General features: G+C 36.4%; 2 protein-coding genes across 2 annotated transcripts; both read right to left on the bottom strand.

Moving 5' to 3' along the window:
* Positions 1–8,514: 8,514 nt before the first annotated feature.
* Positions 8,515–14,056, bottom strand: LOC130069683 (G2/M phase-specific E3 ubiquitin-protein ligase-like). Its single transcript, XM_056233733.1, has 6 exons — positions 14,002–14,056; positions 12,836–13,050; positions 12,471–12,744; positions 12,208–12,362; positions 10,665–10,903; positions 8,515–9,270 (listed from the first exon to the last, which is right to left on the bottom strand). Exons 1-6 carry the CDS (start codon positions 14,035–14,037, stop codon positions 9,020–9,022), a joined length of 1,170 nt encoding a protein of 389 aa, XP_056089708.1. The 5' UTR covers positions 14,038–14,056; the 3' UTR covers positions 8,515–9,019.
* A 353-nt stretch (positions 14,057–14,409) lies between these two features.
* Positions 14,410–20,046, bottom strand: LOC130069705 (uncharacterized protein F26C11.3-like). Its single transcript, XM_056233765.1, has 5 exons — positions 20,013–20,046; positions 18,799–19,013; positions 18,476–18,640; positions 14,762–14,926; positions 14,410–14,682 (listed from the first exon to the last, which is right to left on the bottom strand). The coding sequence occupies exons 1-5, from the start codon at positions 20,044–20,046 to the stop codon at positions 14,614–14,616; spliced, it is 648 nt and encodes a 215-aa protein (XP_056089740.1). The 3' UTR covers positions 14,410–14,613.
* Positions 20,047–26,315: the final 6,269 nt, after the last annotated feature.

Genomic DNA, 26,315 nt, shown 5'->3' with positions numbered 1-26,315 from the left:
GCCATCCGCCCATTCGCGCTGCCGCTCCGGATGCTCGCTTTGCTCTCAACGGCTCCCCATCAAGGGCACCAAACAGTCGTGCCTCACGGTTTCACACTTTACTGCGTAACCTGGCTGGTATCTTTGATATAAGAGGACGTTTCTCTTGCAATATGGCATAATAGATATAAAAATCTTCTGGAGCATAGTATTTTTCACGCATCTTTGTAGCTGTTAAAATAATCGTTTCACTGTACATTTGTCACAGGTTTTTACCATATTGGTAATTTAGAGAACAGACATTTAACTTTAAGTAACTAAAACATTTTTATAATTAATTCTGCTTAATCATATACATTTTTGTTGCTAACACATCCAGGTCCTCGAAAATCTTTTGTAAAATTGAGAGAGGTCCCGGGTTCAAATCCCGGACGAGCCCCCAATTTATGTTATGACCCCGTCTTAAAGTCACAACATAAAGAGGACACTTGACAAAATTGGTTTCAATAAAGGAAATATGTCAGTCCTTCAAAAAAGGACATTGTCATTTGGGGACGTTATCGAGTGCATTCAATCCTACAATGCACCGCAATAACCGTACACTCAACAACTAGAGAATACTCATAATGCTCTGTGAGGGTCGTGCCGAATGGGGGATTGGGACGGTGCTCGCTTTCGGGTTGAGCTTTCTGCGACTGCGGAACTGGGGTATAGGTTGCCAGGTTGAGATGACAAACGGGATGAAATTGTATATGATGTGTGGATTGTGTGAATATAATGCATTTAATACAAGATCTGGCAACTGGTCAACATTAGACAAACATATTGGTCCGATTATTCATAAAGGAGTTTGGGCCATGCAAATTACGGGAGTTTCCCGGGAGAAATAACAAACCGGGAGGGGCCGGGAGATAGGGCTAAAAAACGTGAGAAACCCGGGAAAAACTGGAGTGTTGACAGGTATGTTCGCACTCACGGCCGGATCCCCTCCCCCTGTACACCGGTACCTGTTCAGTAGGATGGACGCTGTAACGAGTGGAAATAAGGTATGGCCCCTTTAAGAGCTGCGCGCGCCCTGTTTAACTGTCGGCAGTCTGTATTGTATGTGCGTCTCGAACACCCATAGTGAACACCACATGTATACGGCGCCGGGTTATTTCTGTTTGATGCTCATTTTATCAGAATTTTATCAGATCTGTTTTTTGCCGTAAAGCAATTCGTTACCTTGCGAGACCTGATATCACACGATACTTCCTAACAGTTGCAAGGGTGGTTTTGCGGCTCACAGGCACCAGGGGGGTGCGAGACGACCACCATTCAACACGAAATCAGTAATATAAACATAACAATGACTCCAAAGCTGTTCGGTTAAGGTAAAAAAGTTACTTAGTTCACCTTTAAGTTAAAAAAATCTGTTAAATGCGTCTATTTATGCTTGAATGTTCACGAATAACACAATACATTGTGATTGTATCATGAATAAGGCCAACAATAAATCCAGGTGTAAAAGGTTGGGTGGGGGGGGGGGGGGGGGGGGGGAAGAAATTGGGGGGGGGGGAAGAAATTGGGGGGGGGGAAGAAATTTGAAAGAAATTAATAATTTTATTTCGCTAAGACGCATTAAATTAATCAAAAGTGACAGTAAATATATGTTACAAAATATTTATTTCAAAGAAATACTGTTCTTTTAACTTTTCTATTCATCAAATACTGAAAACATTTTCAGTACAAGGATCTTGTCACTGAAGACTGGAGTAATGATGCTGAAAATTCAGCTTTGCATCACAGGAATAAATTTTTAAAATATAATCAAATAGAAAACAGTTGTTTTAAACAAGTTGTTTTTCACAATATTACTGTTTTACTGTATTTTTTAGTAAATAAATGGCTCACCAGCCTTGATGGGCATAAGAGATTTCTTTCGATGATATAAAAAAAAATCTTACAGACCCCAAACTTTAAATGTTAGGATATTTATTTACGACACTGGACAGATGTCTTCTTTATTCGTCTCACTTGCTTCTTTCTTCACAACAAGAATATAATACATTTTCATATTCTTCAACCATCATATGTCTTTAAAACATGACACATATCCAAGTTAATGAAGTTATAACTTGTGAAAGACAAACAAGCTCAAGCGGAGGAAGCTGCTTGGTGAGTCAGTTTTTCGCCCACAGAAAGGGAATAATTTGAATAACTTTTTGGTTAATAATAATAATAATAATGGTTATTGATGTCAAGTATAATATGAGTTAGAGGAAGCAGGTTTAAAGTCAGTGAAGGGGTACTTAACCTTTATGATGGGGGATACAAAAGACAAAAAGTTCGGGAATCACTGTTTTAATATTCCATGCTTCCTATAGTATCATGTGAGTTGTCCTTGATCCAGATGGTTATTCCTGAGATCATCACCCACCTTCCCCCATAACAAACACAAGCTTCACCTGAGTCATCCATCTATTGACATGTGGTGATGTACGGCATAGAGGACAGCTGTATGATAACTTCATGTTTCGTCTGTATCTGCCACTCACTAGGGGTGCACTGCAAACGTTTAAAAAACAGTCTCCTCTGGGGTTTTGTTCCATGTGTTGATCGCTCCAATGTGTCCTACTGTCAGTCTAATCTGACTCTCTAATAGTCTGTCTGTCTGTTTCACAGTCTGTCATGTCTGACAATTGATGAGGTGTCGACTTCACACCGTAACTCAAGGTGACTTTTCTGTTTCTCTGTTTTTTGTTGTTGTTGTTTTTTGTGGTATAATCATGAAATTGATGGCTAAATAAAGGCCGCTATTCACTGGGATGTGTCTTCAATGTCACATGATCCTTCAGAAATCATTCTAATATGCTGATTAGGAAGTAATACACATTTGTTCTTATTATCAATGTTGAAAACACTTTTTTTTTTTCAGGATTATTTTATGAATAAAGAGTTAAAAAGAAGATTATTCATTTGAAATGGAAAGCTTTTATAACATTGGTAACATTATACATGTCTATATATATATAAAAACTCTGACCCCAAAATTTTGAATGCTGTGTATTATGCACAAAAACTAACTAAAAAAATCCTCCTCAATCCAGAAAGACCTTTCTTTCTTCTTCTTTTTTAAATCATGCTGCAAATATGACTGAAATCTTGGTTCTGAAATCTCTCTATTTAACACTAGAACGGCCACGGCGGTCATTTTGACCGTTTTGAATTTTATATCTGCAATAACTTTGTTGAAAAAATAAATAAAATCCTTCTGGTACCTGACTTTTCCTAAAAGTGTCTGTATTTTCATTTAAAATGTTTTTAATATAAATGACTAAATGCAAAATGGATGAACACTTGCAGACATTGACCCAGCAACCTTTATTTGGTCGGACAACTATTTGGTGTTCAGGAACTTGGCTCACCATAGTCATACAATAAGATGAAGTAGGTTCATAATCTTACTTCAAAATAAGAAGATTCTGTTGTTCACGTGAGTATATGTAACTGTAAATAATGTTTGTGAACATATAGATGACTTCAAAGTCAACATGAAAATCAAAACTGACCATATTTGCTTTCTTACACATTCCTGCTCTTATTATGATCATCAGTGCACATTGAAAAATGAATACAAATAAAATGTTTGATCCAAGCAGTTCCAACATAACAAAGGCCCATCCAGATCACACTATACATTCTGTATCCACATTACAGAAGTAAAATGTGTTGTGAATCTCAGGCTGACTAAATATAAAAACAGCCTGTTTAATTCTAAGAGCTGGAAAGAGGGTGAGGAAAAAAGAGACAATGATATCTATAGAGCTCTGATTTAAAGGTATGAGTATTAACAGGATGCTCAGATGTTCAACCCACTGGGTTTTCCTCTAAATTCCTCAGGGAATCATTGAGAGGAGGGAACATTAATGCTGACTGTGTCTGATCTCCAGAGCACTTCAGAGTCTGATTAGAGCGCAGGATTCCAGCACAGAAGAGCTGATGCTGCTGCAGCCATCGCCCAGTTATAGTGAGAGTTTCATACACTGTAAGAAAATGACATGATCAATAAGTAATGACAACATATGTTTTTAACATTGCTTTAACTCATCAAAATAAGTTAAGCAATTTTCAACTTTTGTTGATTTTGTTTTCAAGTTAAATAAGGCAACTTTTTTTTACAGTGTTTGTGGGGTCCAAAAGTCCGATTTATCCTAAATTTTCAATTAGATATTACTGTATATTGATGGCATGTTTGTTTTAAAATTCTAAAACATTAATTTTATTTCCAGGTTTAAATTAGACTTTGAATTCTCGAAAGTTGTGCTGGCTGAATAATCAATCCATCAAATCTAGATGTTTCATGTAGTAAATTAAACACATTTATGCTCACTAAATGTGACATTAATTTCCATGACTTTTCTAGACCTTTTCTAGAAATTTTAGCAGTGGTCAACTGATATGGGTATGGCTGTTGTATACACACACACACTAAAGTTTGAGGTCAGAACCATTACTTCTCATATTTTATTCAGCAAGGATGAGAATAAGAGACAATAATGACTTTAAAATTGTCACACACACACAAATATATATATATATATATATTTCACATTAATGCTGTAGTTTGAACTTTCTATCATGGTTCCCACAAAAAAATATTAAGCAGCACAACTGTATGGAGCTAATAATATGACAAAATGATTTGAATTTGAATTGTGTAAATTTGAATTATTTGCAAGTGTAATCTAACAAAATTGAATTTTAGGTGGTAGTTTAAATAGTTCTGAATTTGATTTTTTTAAACGAATATTGAACATTTGAAATTTAACAAATTGAAAGGTTTTTATGGCTGAATTTTATAGACATGTATTTTCAAACAGCTAGTTTTTTTTGTTCTGAATTCAAATACTGCAAATATTCAGTTTAAAAAAATACAGATTCAAGTTTTCAAGATGAAGAAATTCGGAACTTCAAATTCAGTTTTCTAAAATTCAATCTCAAAAATTCAAACTCAAAAATTCAGGTCTTACAGAAAGTAGGTCACAGGTCATCCACAGGGAAGAGTAGATGATCTCAGAAAAGTCGAACAGAGCATTTTGGTCCATTAGGGACTGCAGAAGGTTTCTTAAACATGAATGATTTTGTGTTTGTTAGCGTTCTCATCACGTGAGACATTTGTCTAAGCAGTCTCTGGAGTTTGTTTTAAAGTATATTTTGTGTAAAATTGATTAGAACGCCACTGTGTCACCTACAAAGACAGGACGCGAGCGGCGCGGCGCGGCGCAACACAGTGCTTGAAGCGACTGTTGCAAAGAGCTGAGACTAGGTCACAAATAGGATGGGGAATCCGTGTGCTGTTGGGGATTTCACGGGTCGCGTCGCTGCGCTCGCGTCTGGTCTAGACTGCGTCGTACATGTAGCCTAGTAAGCATAAGGTACGAGTGTGAATTAGCCATTAAATGTCTTACAATAAGCCAACCTACCTAATGCAATTGTCCTTCAATATCTTCTCTACTGATTGATGACTGACTCAGTAATAAAGACGGTCTTTGCCGCCATCTAAAATTACAGGTGAAATATTTTAACTTATGCTGCTGTTCACGGCCAGGGACTATTTTTTTTTCAAGCGGAATGTAGGCTTTTGGTGATTTTATTCATGAAAGTTGCACTAATATATATATATATATATTTTAACTTTAATATGATCATTGAGTGGTAATCGCTTTAGAAAACAATAAGGTACTCAAGGCTAGTGCTGTCTCGTGAATAAGTCACGTCTGACGGCCGTTTCACACCGCATGCGTGAGCAGCGCGTATTTCTTTCGGCGTGCATGAGTGCATCCACACCGGGAGCAGAAGTATGGAAAGCCAAAAGGGTCAAATTTCGCCACTATCCAAACGCGTTTCATTCTCAGAACGCCGGTATTTACGGCGTTTAAGACGAAAAGACGCCGCAAATTACGGCGTCCTGTGGTACAAACGCCGCAAATTACGGCGTTTACAAAGCCAATTTGCCGTCATTTTCGGCGTTTTTTTTATCCAGGCAATGACGCCGTTTCTGACGCCGGAGGCCACCCACAGTGCGCCGTTATTTGCGGCGCTTCTGTCTGACAAAGACGGCGTAAAAAGCGGCGTTTTGTATAATATTATAAGCAGCCCCACCCTTTTCTTCAAAGTTCAGCCCATCTAATGGATGGAAAGACAAATGTAGTAGATTGTCGATCTGAATAGCGATCCGTCTTTAAGGTTCTGTTTTTGGAATGTTATCCTGTCAAATTTTTATTTCTTCATTGGGCATGTGTAGGCTATCGCTTTTTTCCTTTATCGTATGTAAATATATAGTATGATCCAAGCCTCTGTTTACATTCATGTCTGTGAAATACATTCTGCGTGCACGGCAGTCAATGTCGTTTTGCTCTTAGTGACAGAGGTTCGACTCCCAGGTTCGACCCTATTTTTATCTGCTTCGTTTCTTTTGTATTGGTCTGTTGTATGTCTTTTAAATTTCGAAAGACTACCCGATAGCTGACAACTGACTGAGTAAATGACAGCAGCAGCTGTTTTAAGCCCGCTTATAGTGGCTGCTGATGTGGGTCCCTTTATTGCACTGATTATAATGAGATGGGCAGATGCTTCACGATATAGTCCATTTCGCTTTTTAAGATCAATAAGACTTAAGATCATAAGAAGCAGTTCCCAGGATACACGAAAGGAGGTAGAGCCTTCCTAAACGATTCAACTATAAAACAAGAGATGACGCTCCAGCCCAAGCGCGGACTACCGCTGCTATCGACCATCATACAAGACAGGCTATTTCACATATAAATTATTTATTATCACGCTGCCCTTGTCTTAAAATAGACACTCATATTTGCTAACGGTGAATAATAGGCTATATTTTGAACTACCATTCATTCTGATGTGATATAACGATTATATGACGGGTTTTTTATTTTTATTTTAGTCTTTGCTGCCACATACATATTATTTTCTCGTAATAACGAGATCTTATTTTGTTAAAAACGAATTTTTTTCGCGTAATAACAAGATGTTATGTCGTTGAAACTGCATATTTTCTTGGCCTTGTGAGGACATGAGTCATGGCTACAAAATATGCCTTATCCACATTTTATTATCCACATAAAATGTATAGCCTATCACGCCTCTATCACACTTCTACGTTCAAAAAGCTTAAGCAAATAGTAGCAGCCCCAATCAGAGGCGAACACTGAATAGGAGCCCTAGGCAAAATTAATAAATGAGCCGCTTTTTAAAAATGTATATTTTATATGCTATACGTTTTCTACATGTGTATTATGTATGTGTATATATATATATATATATATATATATATATATATGTGTGTGTGTGTGTGTGTGTGTGTGTGTGTGTGTGTGTGTGAATAGACTATCTTCATTACCTGATATAATTAAACAAAAAATAGGCCTAGTCGAAACACACACAGCCTAAGTTGTTTATTTTTTACAACATTGTGTTCTTATTTTGTTAAACGAAATGTCAATCTTCGTCTTTATAACAGATCAATACAATTCAATATAAATAATCTTCAAGATACAGCCTACAATCTTACATGTAAAGAATTGTCGCCTTTGTCATTTGTGTGGTGGAATCAGCAATGCTACCTATATAGAAATGTATCTTAATTTAAACCTTATTTTATTAGTTCATATAACTATGTCAACTAGTAAAGAGCTGGAAATGTATTAAATAATGTCAAATATTAAATGTAGGATATTAAATTGTGCACCCCTTCTACAGATGTAGGCTTCATATTTGATTTGCTATTTGGTATGTATTGTTTTTTATCATGGTGTTGTTGAAGAAAATGAAACGTTTTTGTTCCTCGTTTTTACGAAGTTCTGCAGGCTAAGTTTGTATGATGTAGGCCTACTATACTTCTGTAATACGGGATCTTATTGTTTTGGTGAGAAGTCTGTTTCTGCAGGTTATGCAAAAAAAAAAAAAAAAAAAAATTAAAAATAAGTTTGTGGTATTCACACCCACTCGAGCGATTTATTTGCTAAAAAGAAGCTATTGAGTATCGTCGAGAATTGGATTCGATTAAACTCGCCAATAGCGCGCAAGGTGGATAAGCCGGTTTGTGATTGGTTCCCGCAAATCTGTAAAGGAAGCAGCAGATATAAATGTACAGGTTTCCAACCTGTCCCGAGATTTACTGTCTACGGTCTTGAGCGGCAGGGCGAAATCAAATGGCCGGCAGATAAGACTGGTTCTACCATTTTACTAATATGCTTATTAAAAAGAATCATTAGCCTATTAATAAATTAAATTGGCTTCTAATCTATTTCTAAAGCCGTTTTCACAATTTTTGTATCATGGCAATTAGCATTCCAATTTTGATACTGGTAGGTGGAATTAATTGTCAACAAAGCAAACTATTTGAGTAAAAGTGTGAACAGTGTACACTACTAACTGCTCAAAATATTCATTTATGGAGACAAAGATGGAGGATTTAATATTACAGCTTTGATAAGAGTTTGGTTAAATTATCCCAATAACAAACAAACAGTCTTTTCTTTTCCTCAGTTGCATACATTTATTTAACCAGCTGTAGCCTAGATGAAGTCTCTAATGCTTAATATAAGTAAAACAACATAAAATAAAAGTACGGACAAGCCAGGTTACAATTAAACACATTTATGGTCAAATAAACTGCAGAACAACAATTTTCTCCCAGAGAAACCATATGAAAAAAAAAAAAAAAAAAATACCTGAAAGGGACAACCACATGTCTTCATAGACATTGACACATTTTGCCATAGCCTCAGTAAAGCCAGAACTCTTTGGAGTATGGGTATTCCCAGCGAACCTCTGTCCTCACCAAGAGTTGCTGCAAACAATTTTGCTCTAGTTCAAACACTGTATCAGGAACATGCACTCTTTCCTGCCACTGGAACAGAGAAACCATATAAAAAATAAAAAATAAAGAATACCTGAAAGGACAACGACATGTCTTCATAGACATTATGACACATTTTGCCGTAGACTACATGCATTATTGCCTCGGGAAAGCTAATCAGACTTTTCCAAAGCCCACAGAACCTTTAATGGACATCTGCATTAAGTCTTTAAAAATGGCCTCTTCTGTAATGCCTCTTGGCAGATACAAAATGAGGGCACAGGTGGAAGAGAATGGAAATCGCTGGCTTCCAGGTTCTTGATCATAAAATTGTATTTCACAGTTGTGTGGAAAACCCAGTGGGGGCACAGAATCTGCTCCGGTAACAAAGATGAGTAGGTCCTCCAAAGTAACATCTAGCTCGTTATCTATATAAACAGAAAAATACAAATGTTACTTTGACCTGGGTTAGAATCGTGAAGGAAAATGAGTAGCTAAACTGGAGAGCATGTAGATGTGAATTTGAGAACTTGTTAACAGCAAATTAGTGTTTTATTGGTTGGCGCCTGGCCAATGAAATGGGACTTTTGTGCGGGATGGTGTCACGACACCCATGCCTCTGGGAAGTTCTAAAACGCTAACATGGCTTAGTGCATCAGTTATATTACACAAGATGTAAATGGTATTCTAAAGATCAGTAAACACCAAATTAAAACAGCATATGTACAGAAAAGCCGTATTTCACTTTCACACAGTTGCTAAAATATATTACTTTGCGCACTTCATATTGCGGTCCTGCAAAGATGACAAAGAATTTACTCACATTGGCCCTCATTTATCATTCTTGCGTAGAAACGGGCGTATATGTTGGCATAAGATTATGCTTACACTCCTCTCACCGCCTGATTTATGAAGCTGTACGTGCGTACCTTTGAAATCCAGGTGTGCGTTCAATTTCGAATCATGTCACATGTATTGGGATGTACAATAGTGATGATGATGATGTGATGTGGAGTACCATTCATTCACATTAATAATTGTATGACAATTTGTAATATTCTTATTATTATTATTTGTATTAATGACGCTTGTTATTATTTAGAAGAAAAATGTTGTTATTTTTATTTGTATTATTATTATTATTATTTAAAAGAAGAAGAATGTATTATTTATTTTTTTGTCAGTCTGAATTTTTTTTTGGTCATTGAAAGCCTTTCATTACCGAACCCAGTCCGTGCGCACCTGCCGGGGATAATCCTGAAACGCCAGTTAAAGCGCACAGGCTCGCAACTGAAGGAATAGGCAGCAGGCTACATATGGCTATAAATTAAAAATTGTTGGTGAAGGCACACAAATTAAACACTGATGTCCACGTTGCACAAAAATAAACACTGAAGTTTATAATTACTATGTTTGTGGGTTTTAGTGTGCTGTTTTAGTTTGGTGTTTATTGAGTTTTATAATATCATTTACTTCTTTTAAATCACTTTCTTAATGCATTAAGCAACATTAACATTTTAGAATGTACCTGAGGTGGGGTGTTGTGATACAAAAAAAGTCCCATTTCATTGGCTAGGTGCTAACCAATAAAACGACTCCTCTGAGCCTAGGTTTGTGACATTTTTCTGCAAGTGCGAATCTCAACACTTAACATTTCACATTGGAGCTAAGTTGTGTAAATTGTAGCGTACAAGTACGAATATCTACTGTAAAAGTTTTCAAATTCACATCTACATGCTCTCAAGTTAAGCTACCCATTTTCCTTCATAATTTAATAGTTTATTGCAACATTTGCATAATACATTTTACACAAATGACTTACTTTCAATTGACATCAACCACCACTCCCAAAGAAAGATGGTGTCCTCCTCTTGGTCTCTTTTGTTGCTGCCTTGCAAACTCCATTTAATGTCAAAGAGTCCTCGCACATCATTCCGTGACAGCTTTTTAGATGTGTGAGTGAAGAGTGGTGCAAACGTTTCCCAGTTTTTCTGCACAACTTGCCACATGTTGCCACAAGCATTCATTCCGGCGATGAACTGCTGTATCATGCTGGAAACCCTAAAATGAAAACCATTATCTGTAACACTTTATTTTACGGTGCCGTGATACAGAGTAATTACTTAATTAATTGCTTAGTAGTAAACATTGTAATAACATGTAACAAAATGTAATTAACATGTAACTAAGTTATGGAACAGCCTTTACTTACAGATTGTAATTACACTCATGTAATAGGCAGCTACTGTTACACATGTGTAACAGGCCGAGTCAGTTACATACGTGTTACCGACTTGGTACAATGTAACATGTACTTAAATATGTTACTAAGGTAAAACGCCTGCAGTTACACATGGTCATTCTGTACCTTCTAAAATAAAGTGTATCAAGTACTTAAGTGCACTTCATGAGTATCTACATACCTTATCCATCTGAATTAACCCACTAGTTCACAGCTTAAATACATACATTATCTTCTTAATTACATTCACTTTACATAATATTACACAGGTATAAGCTACATAAAATAAAGTGTATCAAGATTGTACTTAAGTGTACTTCATGTGTATCTACAAACCTAATCTATATGTAGTTTAGTATAAATTAGGCTTAACTCCCTCGTTCACAGCATAAATGCATGCGGTAGCTTCCTAATTACATTGCAATTACATAATATTACACAGGGATAAGCTACGTAAAATAAAGTGTATCAAGATTGTACTTAAGTGTAATACATGTGTATCTACATACCTTATACACATGAAGTACAATTAATACACTATTTTAGAAGGTACAAAATGAACATGTGGAACTGCAGGCTTTTTTCACACCTTAGTAACATATTCAAATACTTGTTGTTACATTGAGTAGTACAATATACTTTTTTATATAATTACATTGTACAGTACCAAGTCGGTAATACGTATGCAACCGACTCGGCCTGTTACACATGTGTAACAGTATCTGCCTATTAATTACAATCTGTAAGTACAGGCTGTTCCATAACTTTGTTACATGTTAATTACATTTCGTTACATTGTGTTACATGTTATTACAGCGTCTACTACTAAGTAATTAATTAAGTAATTACTCTGTATCACGGACACCGTAAAATAAAGTGTTACCCAATTATCTTTTAAGGTGTTGGTATTTAATTGCATTTCAAACATCTTTTTTTGTGATAATACCAGAAAATGTGTGTTCTTATAAAAAAAATTGTGGCTAATATGACATAATTAATGACATTTGAAGAACTCTTACCATTGGCAGTGACATGAAGTTGTCAAAATGCGCTTTTCTCAAAACTAGTATTTTTTAATAATTAGCGAACCGTATAAATAATTAAAATAATTAAAATGCATAACCTGTGGTACATGTAGTGGGTGATTATTTGTTGGTAGATAGCAGGGAAATCAGCAAGTGATGCAGAATATATGTTGGGGATCCCACATTCAGCAATCCAGTCCCCCAGTTCCATTTTGACCTCCAACATCTCCGCTGTGGTCTTGCATGGTAAAATCTAAATTTTGTTCAAATTGATAAACACATTGTTAAAATGCATAATTATGACAAAATAATCTACTCATTATGCATTCACTCTGTGTCTATGACAGTTATTTATTAATACCTTTTCCAGTCGATGTTGTATATCTGTGTCATGTAAAGTTTCTAGTTCAAATGTGCTTAGGTCTATGGTCTGACTCCGACCACACATCATTTCGAAAAGGTGATGATTAAGGCATTTAATCCCAGGTCCATTGTGAAGAATGGACCATGCAGTCAGCTTTCCTGCTGTGTAGAATTTATTCTGCTGCAGTGCGTCCTGATTGTATGAAAAGAGGACGTTTCCAGGTTTCCCCTCAAAAATGCCAAGGGAGGATTGTACTTCGCTCATGAGAATTCTAAAAAAAAAAAGGACAAAGATGTCACATTTCATGAAAACACTATACATCCTATTTTTTTGGGGTGTAAAAACTTAAAATCAGCAATCACCTGAAAAACTCACGACGTGGTCCACCATAATCTTCGGCCATTTCACCAACAAATTCAATATTTGGTGTTTTATGCCATTCAAAGTAGGATTTCTGAAGAGCAACACATGCACTATGTAAAACTCTTCTCCGGCGGGCCACGACAGTGACATGTGTGGTCAGGTCTATATTGTCCCCCCTGAATTCATTCAAAACATCCACAAGGTCTCTTTGCAACTGTAAAAACAAAGGATAAAAAAATATTATTTAAAGGGTAACTAAACCCCTGGTCAGAGCCTGACTCCACCCACTGGTAATAATTGAAAAATGCTGAAAAAGTGGGCAGACCCCAGCGGAGACAGAGGGGACAAAATAGATGCTAAAACACTCTATCCTGATCGTTTTCAATACTCGCAATTCCAACTCCTGACTCCCTACAGTGGTTTTGACGAAACAAGATGGTTTTTATACAGCTGCTCGTGCCAAGAGTGTGGTGAGCTGAAACCTGCGTACGTCACGAAGTGCGGAACATCCAAAAGGAAAATTCAACTGCAGTAGCCACCGTTCAACCTGAAGAGGGCAGCACTAAGACGTTTTTACACCATATATTGCAGAAATAAATCACACAAATGTCAAAAATGTTACTCGAATCAATGACTGGTATTAATAAAGATCCATTCTTACAGATCATTAACTAAAAAAAGTTGGTTTAGGGTTTAGTTACTCTTAAAGGAGCTGTATGTAAGAAATTTATTTCAAATAATCATAAAATGGCCCTGATATGTCACTAGACATTAAGAAATCATGTTCATTTCAAATACTTATATCACTGACAACAGCAGTCCGGCCAGGATATTATCATTTAAAAAGTGTTGTTGCAGCCCTCAACTGTCATGTTGTGTTTTGGTCTGATGCTCTGACCTCCACCGATCTACCAATCACGAAGTCAGTTGTGTTGCAGCATTCGGGTTGCCAGATCTGCTCTAGTTACCACAGCTGCAGCTACAAACGTGTGGGGTAAAAAAGTTTGATCCTGCAGCATATCTGGCAACCTCGAGTCAGGGGGGAGGGGATACACCGCTCTACAGAAATTTGAAACTGATTGCAGTACCAGTTTTGTCCACAATCTTACATACAGCTCCTTTAACATTCATTTAAGACATTCTTCAAGGTATGAGTTGCACTTACATCAGGACTGTAGCATCTTGGAGGTGAAGCCAGCATGTCATTATCTAAAGCCTCAGGATCACTGTCAGTCTCCCTGTAATCCATTCACAGCAAAATCAGTGTTATTGTCTCAAAACAATAAACCAGTTTAAACATATACATTGTATCATTAAATGTTGAATTGTTCATTCAGTAAATTAAAATTAGGTTTATATCACAAGAGATAATTGTCCATTAATCAAAGTTTATTTATTTTATTTTTTTTATGATATATTTTTTTTTAAATGTTATTAATGATGACACTTGCTGTTCATGAAGAACTGTTTATACACTTGATAAAAAGCAAGCACAAAAACAATACATCAGGGGTGGGCGATCCTGGTACTTGATGGCCACTGTCCTGCAGATTTTATCTCCAGCTGTAAAAACATATGATCCAGCTAATCAAGGTACAGGATTATAAACTACCAGGCAGGCAGGTGTGTTCTTGGAGATGGTTGGAGCTATATGTTGCAGGACATGGGCCCTCCAGGACCAGGATTCCAGTGTATATTCAATATAGATGATTTCCCTCACCAAAACAAATTGCAAAAGCACACTGATTAAGTAGTTTTCTCTTACAGACTATGATTATTAATAATTTGTAAAGCAATTGAGCAACCTTGATTCCTCGAAAAAACTGCCATGTCTTTGTTGATAATGCTGCAAAACAAAAAGTAGTTGTTATCTCTTGATCTAAAAGATAATGAAATAAAATCATAATGTCATATTCTACACTAACATCAACTTCAGAGGGGCTTCGAGTGTTTGAAGACATGTTTACTGTTGTGGAGGTTGAGGGGGTTGACACAGATGTATGGTTTTGCCCTGGAGATGCAGCTGTGTTTGGGGAAATAGGTGGAGATGACTCAGTTGCCTGGTTTGGTGTGGTTTGGCTTGGAATCTCCTAACAAACACAACAAAAAATTATTTTAAACATTATTTCAGCATACAAGCTAAACCTGTGAATGTTTATGGCCAGTGCTGGGCAGTTACTAGTTACTAGTAAGGGTAAGGGCTAGTTAGTAACCCTAACTCTGGTAGTTAGTAACTAGTTATAGTAATAATATTACTTTTCCTGGTAACTAGTAATGTAAGTAATACAGGGTTCCCACACCTTGGTTAACATCAAATTCAAGGACCTTTCAAGGACTTTCCAGGTCCAAAACCCTCAAATTCAAGGACTTAATGTGGGGACACATTTCAAGTGAGAGCAAGGTTACATCCATAGACAGTATAAGAAATGGACAGAGCCATCTCATTGGATCTCAATTGAGACAAGTGAAGCCCATTTTTAGCGATTTTTTAGCACTTCCGTCCCTGACGCGCAGACTCAAACGTCTCAAACTAAGCTTGATGACGTGAGCAACCTGTCTGACAGATGTACATCTTCTAGTAGCTGTGCGTGCAAACTGCCAACGTTAATCTTGCAGAGACGGCGAGCTTGAGCAAAGAGTTCTTTGGCGTGAGTGAGCAGGAGTAAGTATTCTGATTCATTATTCTGTATAGTATTTATTTTAAAATGTAACGCCAGTACGCCTCCTGTCTGTACCACAGACAGTATATAAGGGTCTGTACGGTAATGCGACAGAGTGTCGAGTGGTTATGACGCAATCTTTAGCCTATTTTTACAAAAACGGTTTCTACGGGGCCATAATGTAACATAGAAAGTAATGGAGCCCATTATACATTGTCGTGTTTCTTTAGAAATAAATAATGGACAAATGGAGTCTTTAAACGCCTCAGATGTAATGTTATTCGCTGTCAAAGTGACGCCAAAATGAATGGGAGTCAATGGCAATGCTAACGCATGTGAAGTTCTGCTACAAGATGGCGGCACCCGGCCGGCTTCAACTTCCGGTCGATGGATTACCCCCTTGGTTACATCGTGTATGTAAGATACATTGTTACAGTTTTCATCTGTCAAACAACTAGGCAAAAAAGTTTTTTTTTTTTGCATTTATTTTTGGCCATATGACAGTGATCTGATATTCCATTTGTCGTATTTATGTTTTGCATAAAATGGAAGAATATTTGGTAAATCCTAATCCTATCAAAAAAATAATGATAATCAAATAAAAAATAAAATGTGTCAAGGTCCTGGAACTGATTATGTAAACATGACAACTTGACAGCTCAACAATAAAACATGAGAAAACATGAGATCAAGTATATGAACTTGCAACAGAACAAATATTATTTTACATTTGATTAATTTATTTATTTCTACAAAGCTCTTCAGTATATGCTGGTGTAATAATAAAAAAGTGCATTACACCTGTTTACATTGCATGTTTTCAAGACTCTGTCGCTCTGGAAAAAAAAAGATGCAAACATGCATTAGCCTAACCACCAAATGAATGTCTGGGACCTGGGTCATGTAAGTTATGGGACAAATCCACTGTCTATGGACAAATCACATCCCGGATTGATTTGATACGGAACGCATCATTTTACATTTAAATAAGGGCCAAAAAAAGAAAAATTCTTTGTAATCTTCTTTGGTGAGCCAAATATATTGACACTTGAGTTTTCCAAGCATCACATTTCAGCGCTTTCAGGCTATTTTTGCAATGTTTCACAGTGTGTCTGCGAAATATTAAAGAACAACTCCAGCGCAAAATGAACCTTTGGTCTAATAACACATTGGTATCTAGTCAACCGTTCTCTGAGATTTGATTTCATGATGATCGAATGTAAAGAGTCCACTTCGCGGATACAGGTTGGAGCCATCTTTGGAAAAAGTCGAACCACGAACGATGTGCCAAGTGAGCTGAACTGTATGAAGTTCAGCAAACTTCTGAACTGTATGAACAGCGTTCGGGGATCGATTTATCGAGTCTGTTTTCCAAAGATGGCTCAGGCCTGTATACACAAAGTGAGCTGTCTTTATAAAGTATCTTCTTATTAAACGGTCTGTACTCTTACAATGTTCTCAATGCTTGTGTTTTGCATGTATGGACACTCATTATGTTATTGTGTTAGTGTGGGGCTATTTTGAGCCTTGTTAGTGGTATTAAGTAGCGATTTTTATTTTTCATTACTCTATGCCCTATATACTAGCGTTATACACTAAACAGTTTTTAGAGATAAAACTCTTTATATTCGATTATCATGAAATCAAATCTCAGAGAACGGTTGACTAGGTACCGATGTGTTATTTGACAACAGGTTCATTTTGCGCCGGAGTTCTCCTTTAAGGTACCATCGTAGTAGTTTTGTGCGCACATGAACGTTATGGCAACGTACAACACAAAGTGCCTTGTGCGGGAAACACCTGACTTAACCATTGGACTTAGTGTGTAAATGCGCGTAACTAACGTAAATCAAGCAAGCTAGTGTGCATAGGCCACGAAGTGTTGGCGAAATAACACATTATAAAGCGGACCCGAGAGATGTAATATGGAACCCAATAACTCATTACAAATACAAGTAATAGTATTAATAACATAATATAATTATATTAGTAATAATATTAGTTACCATCCCAAAAAATGTCTGCTTACTTTCTATTGTTATCGATTGTCAAGCTAGCTTCGTCATATAGAAGCTAGTCCACATCATATAGTGGCTGGAAATATAGCCATTATGCTAATTTTGTAGGGAGAAAGAAAGTAAGACAAAAACATCAATGTCACGTGTAAATTGTGAAGTGGTACTAAGACTTTGTCTACTGTCATCAACTCAACCTTAAATATCCTGAATCATCTTCATCGCAATAGGCGCACACACACACACACACACGCATACACACAAAAACGGTTTAAAATTAAACATGGATTCAAGTAGTAAGTATATCACCTATTGTAATAGAGTTTGCCTTAATTGTTGTGGGTGCCTACTGATTTATTTGTCTACTTTTATATTTTAAGGTCATATTTAAGTGAAAAATACAAAGGCCACATTCCACTATTTTTGGTTGCCAGATAAATACATAGCATACTCTATACATTTATTTCATCATCAGATTAAATTTGCTGGCATTTGTTGGTTTCTTTTTTGCTCTTCCAACATGTTTGGTTGGTTCTACCTGCTTGAGCCCTGTTGCAGATTTTACTATGTTGCTGTTAATATGTTATTAAATAACAGAAGTTTAAGAAAATACTCCTCATTTATCTGTAACTTACATAGATTCACAGGCTTCAAAAATGATGTAATTACCAATTTTTGGGGTGTAACGGAAAATTAATGTAAATAGTTGTGTAACTAATTACTGTTGAGTAATAAGTAAATTAATAAATTATTACTCTATAAATAATGACTAACAATATTACTTTTGAAAGGAGTAACTAGTAATGAGTAAAATAATTAATTTTTGAGTAACTAGCCCAGCACTGTTTATGGCAACATATATTTTCAGTGATTACAGAAATATAAACACGGAAAATGTACACATTTGTTATTTCTGATCTAAAAGATAATGAAATAAAATCATAATGTCATATTCTACACTAACATCAACTTCAGAGGGGCTTCGAGTGTTTGAAGACATGTTTACTGTTGTGGAGGTTGAGGGGGTTGACACAGATGTATGGTTTTGCCCTGGAGATGCAGCTGTGTTTGGGGAAATAGGTGGAGATGACTCAGTTGCCTGGTTTGGTGTGGTTTGGCTTGGAATCTCCTAACAAACACAACAAAAAATTATTTTAAACATTATTTCAGCATACAAGCTAAAGATGTGGTGGTTTATGACTATAACATATATTTCAGCACTTACAGAAATATGAGCAGGAAAATTTACATATCTGTTTGTAAAGCAAGGGTGAAAATATTGCCTACCAGTGGTCTAATATATAGAGCTGACCGGCCCAGCACATTACATGCTTTAATTTCTGCTGGCACTGACAGCTGAATTGGTATAACCTTTCGGTCTCCGGCTACCTTGCAAAATTCAAACCTTTCTGGGAGGTCTGGGAATTTTTCCCTCAGCACCTCCTTAAATTCAAATTCATTAAGGTGCAAAGGGACAATCACTTTGCATTGTGGAGTTCCATCTGGGAAAATATAAAAAACATGCATTTTCATTTAACAATATACAATATTCATCTGGTGATTCAAATTGATTTAATACTGTATTCATTGTAAACTGTAGTAAACTGTAATTTACCAGTGTGCGATGAATATCGCTCAATATGTTTTTTAAACATAATAATTCTGAAAGTCACGTTTCGTGTTTGCGTGACTTGTCTTCTCCTTCGTCTGGTAGGCCCGGCACTACTTCTGTTGCTTCTAAACATTTGGAATCTACAAAATATAAGAGATGTTCTAATAATATACTAACAATGTGCTCATATGTTAGTATTAAATAATTTTAACGTAATAATTTGCTTACATTTTTCATCACCACACTCAAACACTACTGTAGGCCTAATTTACACCGTATTGTCCCGAATAAAAAATTATCCCCATGAAGTGTAAAATTTGCAAAACATGATTTTAAGCGCATCTTGTGTCGTTTATAAAGAAAATTCTTCAATTTATCAAATGGCATACCGTATAACCTACTTCTGGATTTAGGCTGGCCATTGTAAAAAAATAAATAATAATAATACATAGCCCACCAATATTTTATTAACAGTAAGTTGACAAAAAAATTAGAAAAATAACAGACTTAATTGCATAACAGTGCAATTACAATTATTTACCAGGTTAACGTTAGTCCAGGGCAACTCGGTTAGCTTATTGACGCAGGCTATAGAGTGTTATTTCACATGTGACGAGATCGCTTAATGAGATAAATTTTCTATGAAAAAAAATAAAGGCTAGTCATATACATAGACTGTAAAAAATACAGGACAATACTGTGTAATATATATATATATATATATATATATATATATATATATATATATATATATATATATATATTGCACTATTACATCCTTGTAATAATAACAACAGTAAAACCAGTAACGTTACTCAACTGATCCACGAGATTTTCCCCGGATGGCTCCTCCATTTGATTAATCAGTTGGTCCACTTGAGCATTGAACCTTGCTCGTAAATCCGATAAACGGGAATGAACATGACGATCAGACATTTTGTTTAACTTAATGGCGCCACTGCAGCCTTAAAAGTGGCGGGCAGCCTTAAAAGTGGCGCCTTAATAAAAAAAAAAAAAAAAAAAAAAAAAAAAAAAAAATCTCTAGGTCACATTAACGATTGGTCAAATTGTAAGGCACGTGACGGCACTCAAATTTGCATACGTAATTTTAGTTGGTAGATTTCTATTCCAATAAATTTGTTCTACACTCGTACGCTGCAGTTAGTGCAATGGCACGTATGAATTTTCTTCTACACTGTAAGAGTGTGTTCAACGACTGTGTACAGATTATTCAAACTGGCAGTTTCGATAAGGATGTACAATTATCCAGGTGAGTGTTTTTAAATGTGTCAAAACGATGACTTTGCACTGTAGAAATACATGAAATATAAATCTTCAATAATGTCTTGACTATTAAATATCCACTTATTTAGTGATTTATGTGACTTTTTAAATGTTATTAAGACTACATATTTAAATGTATGTGTCAATTGCAGCGTATTTGGTAGGCCTATATACAAATTAGACATATGTAATTTTATTATTATTATTAGATATGTTGATGCTGCAATGCTAAAACATTGGTAGCCTATGTTTTTGCAGCATTGTCATATTGTTCCAGAAAAAAAACTTGAATGAAATTGCTAATAAAATAAATGAGCAAGGCTCACTGCTGTAAGTGCAAGTTTTAATTAATTTTTTTTTATTGTGCTAATGATTTCAGTTGAAGTGGCAGTGTTTTGCACCATTTTCACATTATGTTTTCAGATATTTGTATTTTTTATATAAGTGCATGCTTCTGTGTTATATTGTAATCACTATTTCTGATTGTTTTCTTTAGAATTGATGCCCTGAAAAGAAGTCTGACATGGGCCCAAGGTCATCTGTTAAGTCCACCCGCTACAGATGCATTGCAACAACTGCTTGCAGAACTTAGCCAAGTGGTCCATAGTTTGACCAGTGATGTTCAAGAAGGTAACCTAGTGATAATGTTACGTGATGAAAATGTCAAGTCAAGTCAAGTCACATTTATTTATATAGCGCTTTTCACAATACAGATTGTATCAAAGCAGCTTCACAGTGATAACATGAAAGTGAAACATGAAAGTAGTACAAAAACATCAATAATATTGTGAATATTAAATATTAAAAAACGAATCGGTTACCTAACGTAACCTCGGTTCTCTCTAGATGAGGGAACGAGTATTGCGTTCCCGGCCGTGCTTGTGCTACTAGCGTTCTCGCTTCATTCTATGAAAACCAGAGTTACAGCCTAAGACGCCAGTATTTATACTCTCTGACCTCGCCCGCTCAGGCGGGCTATGACGCAATGAGAGCATCACGACTCTCATTGGACGAGAGTTCAATCGCGTCTCCTCATAGGCTTGAGCAGTTCCCTGTGAGCGAGCCAATGAGCTGCTAGCTAGCCCGCTCATGCTCTGCTGCAGCTGAACTGCGTTGACAATAGATACAAAATTATAGGATAATTTTTTGGCTTCAATTTCTCAGAAAGATGAATCTTTCCCGTAGCGTAAGCTAGCTTTTGCAATACGACAGAACCTCTCGTAAGAGAACCCAACTAAGCAAGCCAAAAGCAAGGCAACAGTGGCAAGGAACCAAAACTCCATCAGATTGGATGGAGAAAAAACCAGGCTCAGTTGGGGCCAGTTCTCCTCTGGCTTACATTCATATAGTTTATATATAAATATTAAATATTTAAATATATAAAATGATGAAAACATTTAAGCAGATATTTTTATTTAAAGGGACACAGTGCATTCAGTCTATTCATATCTCTTGTCAGTATGTGACTTCCCTACGTTTAGAACATGACATTTGACTATTATCTCTGATTACTCTGAAATGTATTTCTGCCATGATTCTGCCCTCTTGTCATTTCCTTTCTGTAGTCTTGAGGCAGGATCATGACAGAACCATGTTTTGGGTGCGGGCACATGGCCTTGTTTTTAGGCTGTGTGCTTGTGTTGTCTCGTTATGTAGCTCCACCCCCTTGTTAACCTTGTCTTGTCATTATTGTCTAGTCAATTTCACCTGTCCTCGTCATTAGTGTTCCCTATTTTATCCCCTCATGTTTTCTGTCCTGTGTTGGATCATTGTCAATCAATGGGTAACCAGCCTGTGTGTTTGTACCTTTGCTGAGAGTTCCTTTTCAAGTAAGAGTTTTTTTGTAATTAGTCTAGGTATAGTTTGCTTGTTTGTCAACCATCCTTACCTCTGTTTTACCCACTCATGGGTTTTGTTTTCCCTGTTTTCTGTTAATAATAAACCTTGTGTGGTTGCATATTGTCTGCATTTGGGTTCATCTATCTCCTTCATGACAATTTCTTGATATTTTGTGTTTTATAGGGCCAGGCATCAATCAAGTCCCAAGAGCTAATTTTGGTTTAACGGGTGCTTCACCCACCGTGATTTCTCAAGACCAACTACAGTTTTTGGTATCCTGCAATTTTACTGTTGCAGAGATGGCAAGCATTCTGCACGTGTCTAGGTCAACAGTAAAACGACGTTTAAGGCAAGTGTGCATGCCATAATTAAAACAATCATAATATTTATTTTATTAATTTCATTTTTCGTTTGCTAGTTTATTGTGTTCAATTAATGCTTAATCAAATGTATTTTTATAGGAAATTCAACTTACAACGCTCAAATAGATATACACAACTAACAGAAACAGAACTTGATGACCTGGTAAAGGAGATTGTGGGACGTAACTGGCAGATTGGACCAGAATCCGTAAGAGCACGTTTATTTGGTCGAGGTGTCTTAGTGCAAAGACACAGAGTACGGGCAAGTGTTCTTCGCACTGATCCTGCTGCTGCTGCTCAGAGAACTCTGACACAAAGGCTGTACAGGCGGGCCTATCATGTTGCAGGTCCAAACTCACTTTGGCATGTAGATGGAAACCACAAACTCATAAGGTATGCAAACTAGTTTTTAAGTCTTTAAATTAATTTATTTCTTATTTTACCTTAATTGGGTCATATAGCTGTGCATCCAATAGTTTGTAGTTGTGTTTTTTTTTTTTTTTTTTTTTACTTCTTCTTAAAGAGCAGAATTGTAGTATTTTAAAACTCCTAATACAGGGTTTCCGCGGAGTCATAAAAAGTCATAAAACGTCTTAAATTTAATAATACGAATTTTAGGACAATAAAAAGTCATAAAAACGTCCGGATTTTCCATACAAGGTCATAAATTACATTTAGCCACTTAAATTGATATGCTCATTCATTCATTATCGCGATATAATTTTTTCTTTATAAAACGATATCAAGAGTTCGATAAATGTTCGATAATGTTTATGCGGCAAAAGCGGAACGAAAGTCATTTGAACCGCGCGCGCCTCACGGACCGTTTATCCGCTCGGCTCAAAGTCCAAACGGCAGCGCAGCGCGATCAAGCTCACTAGAGCAGACGCGTTTACTCTGATCGGCCTCGCTCACGAGATCCAGTGAGAAGCGCTTGAGTTCAGCGAAGAACACACATGTCTGAGTGATTTAAACCAGTTTAAAGGCAGATGAAACAGTGCTGACAAACAGGAGAAACACTGTGCGCAACGATACAGTCAGAAAGCTTTTCCGTCTACAAATTACCATCATTTACCATGGATTTACTGCAACGTTAGCCTAGTATATTAACTGCACCATGAAATGTGGGATACCGGTATATGTATTAAAGGACTAATGGATATAAATACAGTATTTAGGCTACTGTTTTTCATACATTTCATGAAGATATGTGCCGTCAAAGTCAGGCAACACAAACCTGTTTCAAGACTTGAAACAATATCCCCCATTAGCACATGCAGAAACCAAGAAATTCATTTTCCAATAAAGATATTAATTTTGTTAAGGATAAATGACAAATGTTTGAATGTTCTACCTCATATTTGTGAAATGTTCACCTGTTTGGTTAGTGATTATCATGCTATCTTCTGACAATAAAGAGTAGTTTAAAACCACAATTAACGCTCTGGTTTCTACAACTTTCACTTAGGAGCAAAAATCTGCCTTTAAACTTGAAAGAAATAAAGATTTGACATTTATCGTGATAATTATCGATATCGACTGGTATATTATTGTGATAATTGTTAAGTGTTGTTCCTGTGTTATTGATACTTAGGAAAAGGGAGCCTTCAGTTTGTTACTCTTAAGAAAATGGAACCTTTAAATAATGAAACTTATTAATTTAAATGAAAGTCAATAAAAAAAAAAGACTTTTTCTTTATTTTAAGTTATTTTTCGTAATTCGTGTAGGTCATAAATTTAAATCATAATGGTCATAAAAAGGTCTTAAAAAGTCTTAAATTTGACTGACTAAACCTTGCAGAAACCCTGTAATAAATATATACTAAAGACTAAGAAACTGTTCAACTTTTGGATAATTACATGCAATGTTATGTCATATAATTGCATTTATATGTTATTTATTATTTGAAAATCCAGGCAAAAGTCTAAAAATCTACTGAGATAATGAGCCTCAAAGTTGGATTTCAATAATTAATTTCACTTTGATTTAAATTTGACATGGTCTTAGTCAGTATTACAGATATCAATGTAATTTGCACAAAATGTTTACATTTATGTAGGGTGTTTTTATGTTGAAAACAGTAAATCACCAAGTAATGCTTTTAGCTGGGTTTAGCAGGGTCACACTTGGCTAACATTTGTAAAAGTATCTTAAAGGGTTAGTTCACCCAAAAATGAAAATTCTATCATCGTTTACTCACCCTCATGTTGTTCCAAACCTCTATGTGTTTATTTGTTCTGCTGAACACAAAGGAAGATATTTGGAAGAACGTTTTAATCAAACAGATCTCAATCCCCATTGACTACCATAGAATGTATTAATGATATCTGTTTGATTAAAACATTCTTCCAAATATCTTCCTTTGTGTTCAGCAGAACAAATAAACACATAGAGGTTTGGAACAACATGAGGGTGAGTAAATACTGACAGAATTTTCATTTTTGGGTGAACTAACCCTTTAAGGGCATTGTTAATAAGCATAGTAGTAGGCTCTTACAATTGGCTTTATGCCCAGCTGCACTACTTCCTGAACTTCAGCCAGCTCCTTGTTTCCTGTCTGCCATTATTGGCCAAATTGATTAATTCAGGTGTGCTTGACCTCAGTAGTCATGGCAACAATAAGCAGACACACCTGAATTAATCAATTTGGCCAATAATGGCAGACCGGAAACAAGGAGCTGGTTGAAGTTCAGGAAGTAGTGCAGCTGGGCATAAAGCCCATTTAATTCTAAAGTATGGTATTGCATGTCTGATGTATAACTGCATTCATACTTGTTTTAGGTGGAGAATTGTAATTCATGGAGGGATTGACGGTTTCAGTCGACTCATCGTGATGCTCCAGGCATCGACAAACAATCGCAGCGCAACAGTCATGGAACTCTTTTTGAAGGCTGTTCAAAAGTATGGCGTTCCCTCTCGTGTCCGATGTGACCATGGTGGTGAAAACAACTTCATCTGTGCATTTATGGAGCTCTACAGAGGTTTCAGAAGAGGCAGTGCAATAAGGGGAAGAAGTACACACAACCAAAGAATTGAGAGACTTTGGGGGGACGTTTGGAAAGGGATTACAAACACGTACTATGACTTGTTTTCATTCCTTGAGGAAGAGAACATTATCGACGTAAATAATGAGATGCACCTCTGGGCTTTACACTTTGTGTACATCCCCCGAATAAACAGAGACCTTCACCTGTTTGCTGCACAGTGGAACAACCATGGACTCAGAACAGAGAGACACCAAACCCCTTGTCAAATTTTTGTTCGAGGCTGCTTGAGTTTGCAGAACTCCTCACTGACTGCAATTCAGGATATTTTTGCAACCCCAGCTCAGCATTTGGCTTCAAGCACTGGCCCGGCCCCAGGTCAGTCATTTCGAGCTTTTCCAGAGGCACAGTCTCTGTTCCAGTGGCAGGAAAGAGTGCATGTTCCTGATACAGTGTTTGAACTAGAGCAAAATTGTTTGCAGCAACTTGTTGAACAATGTGACCCTCTTGGTGAAGACAGAGGTTCGCTGGGAATACCCATACTCCAAAGAGTTCTGGCTTTACTGAGGCTACGGCAAAATGTGTCATAATGTCTATGAAGACATGTCGTTGTCCTTTCAGGTATTCTTTATTTTTTATTTTTTATATGGTTTCTCTGTTCCAGTGGCAGGAAAGAGTGCATGTTCCTGATACAGTGTTTGAACTAGAGCAAAATTGTTTGC

This window comes from Rhinichthys klamathensis, unplaced genomic scaffold (assembly GCF_029890125.1).
Source record: "Rhinichthys klamathensis goyatoka isolate OS25496 unplaced genomic scaffold, OSU_Roscu_1.1 h1tg000376l_1, whole genome shotgun sequence".
Classification (NCBI taxonomy): Eukaryota; Metazoa; Chordata; class Actinopteri; order Cypriniformes; family Leuciscidae; genus Rhinichthys; species Rhinichthys klamathensis.
The sequence above is the reverse complement of the archived record's forward strand: the minus strand, read 5'-3'. Positions and strand labels throughout refer to the sequence as shown.

Coding starts and splice junctions, on each gene's coding strand:
- LOC130069683 (XM_056233733.1), bottom strand. CDS start 14,037: ATGCTGGCTTCACCTCCAAGATGCTACAGTCCTGAT. Junction 12,745..12,835: donor CCACGTCGTGAGTTTTTCAG/GTGATTGCTGAT, acceptor TTTTTTTTTTAG/AATTCTCATGAGCGAAGTAC. Junction 9,271..10,664: donor GTGGTTGATGTCAATTGAAA/GTAAGTCATTTG, acceptor CTGTTTATATAG/ATAACGAGCTAGATGTTACT.
- LOC130069705 (XM_056233765.1), bottom strand. CDS start 20,046: ATGTTCATTCCCGTTTATCGGATTTACGAGCAAG. Junction 19,014..20,012: donor TTATCGGATTTACGAGCAAG/GTTCAATGCTCA, acceptor ATATTTTCCCAG/ATGGAACTCCACAATGCAAA. Junction 14,683..14,761: donor GAAGCCCCTCTGAAGTTGAT/GTTAGTGTAGAA, acceptor TTTGTTTTGCAG/CATTATCAACAAAGACATGG.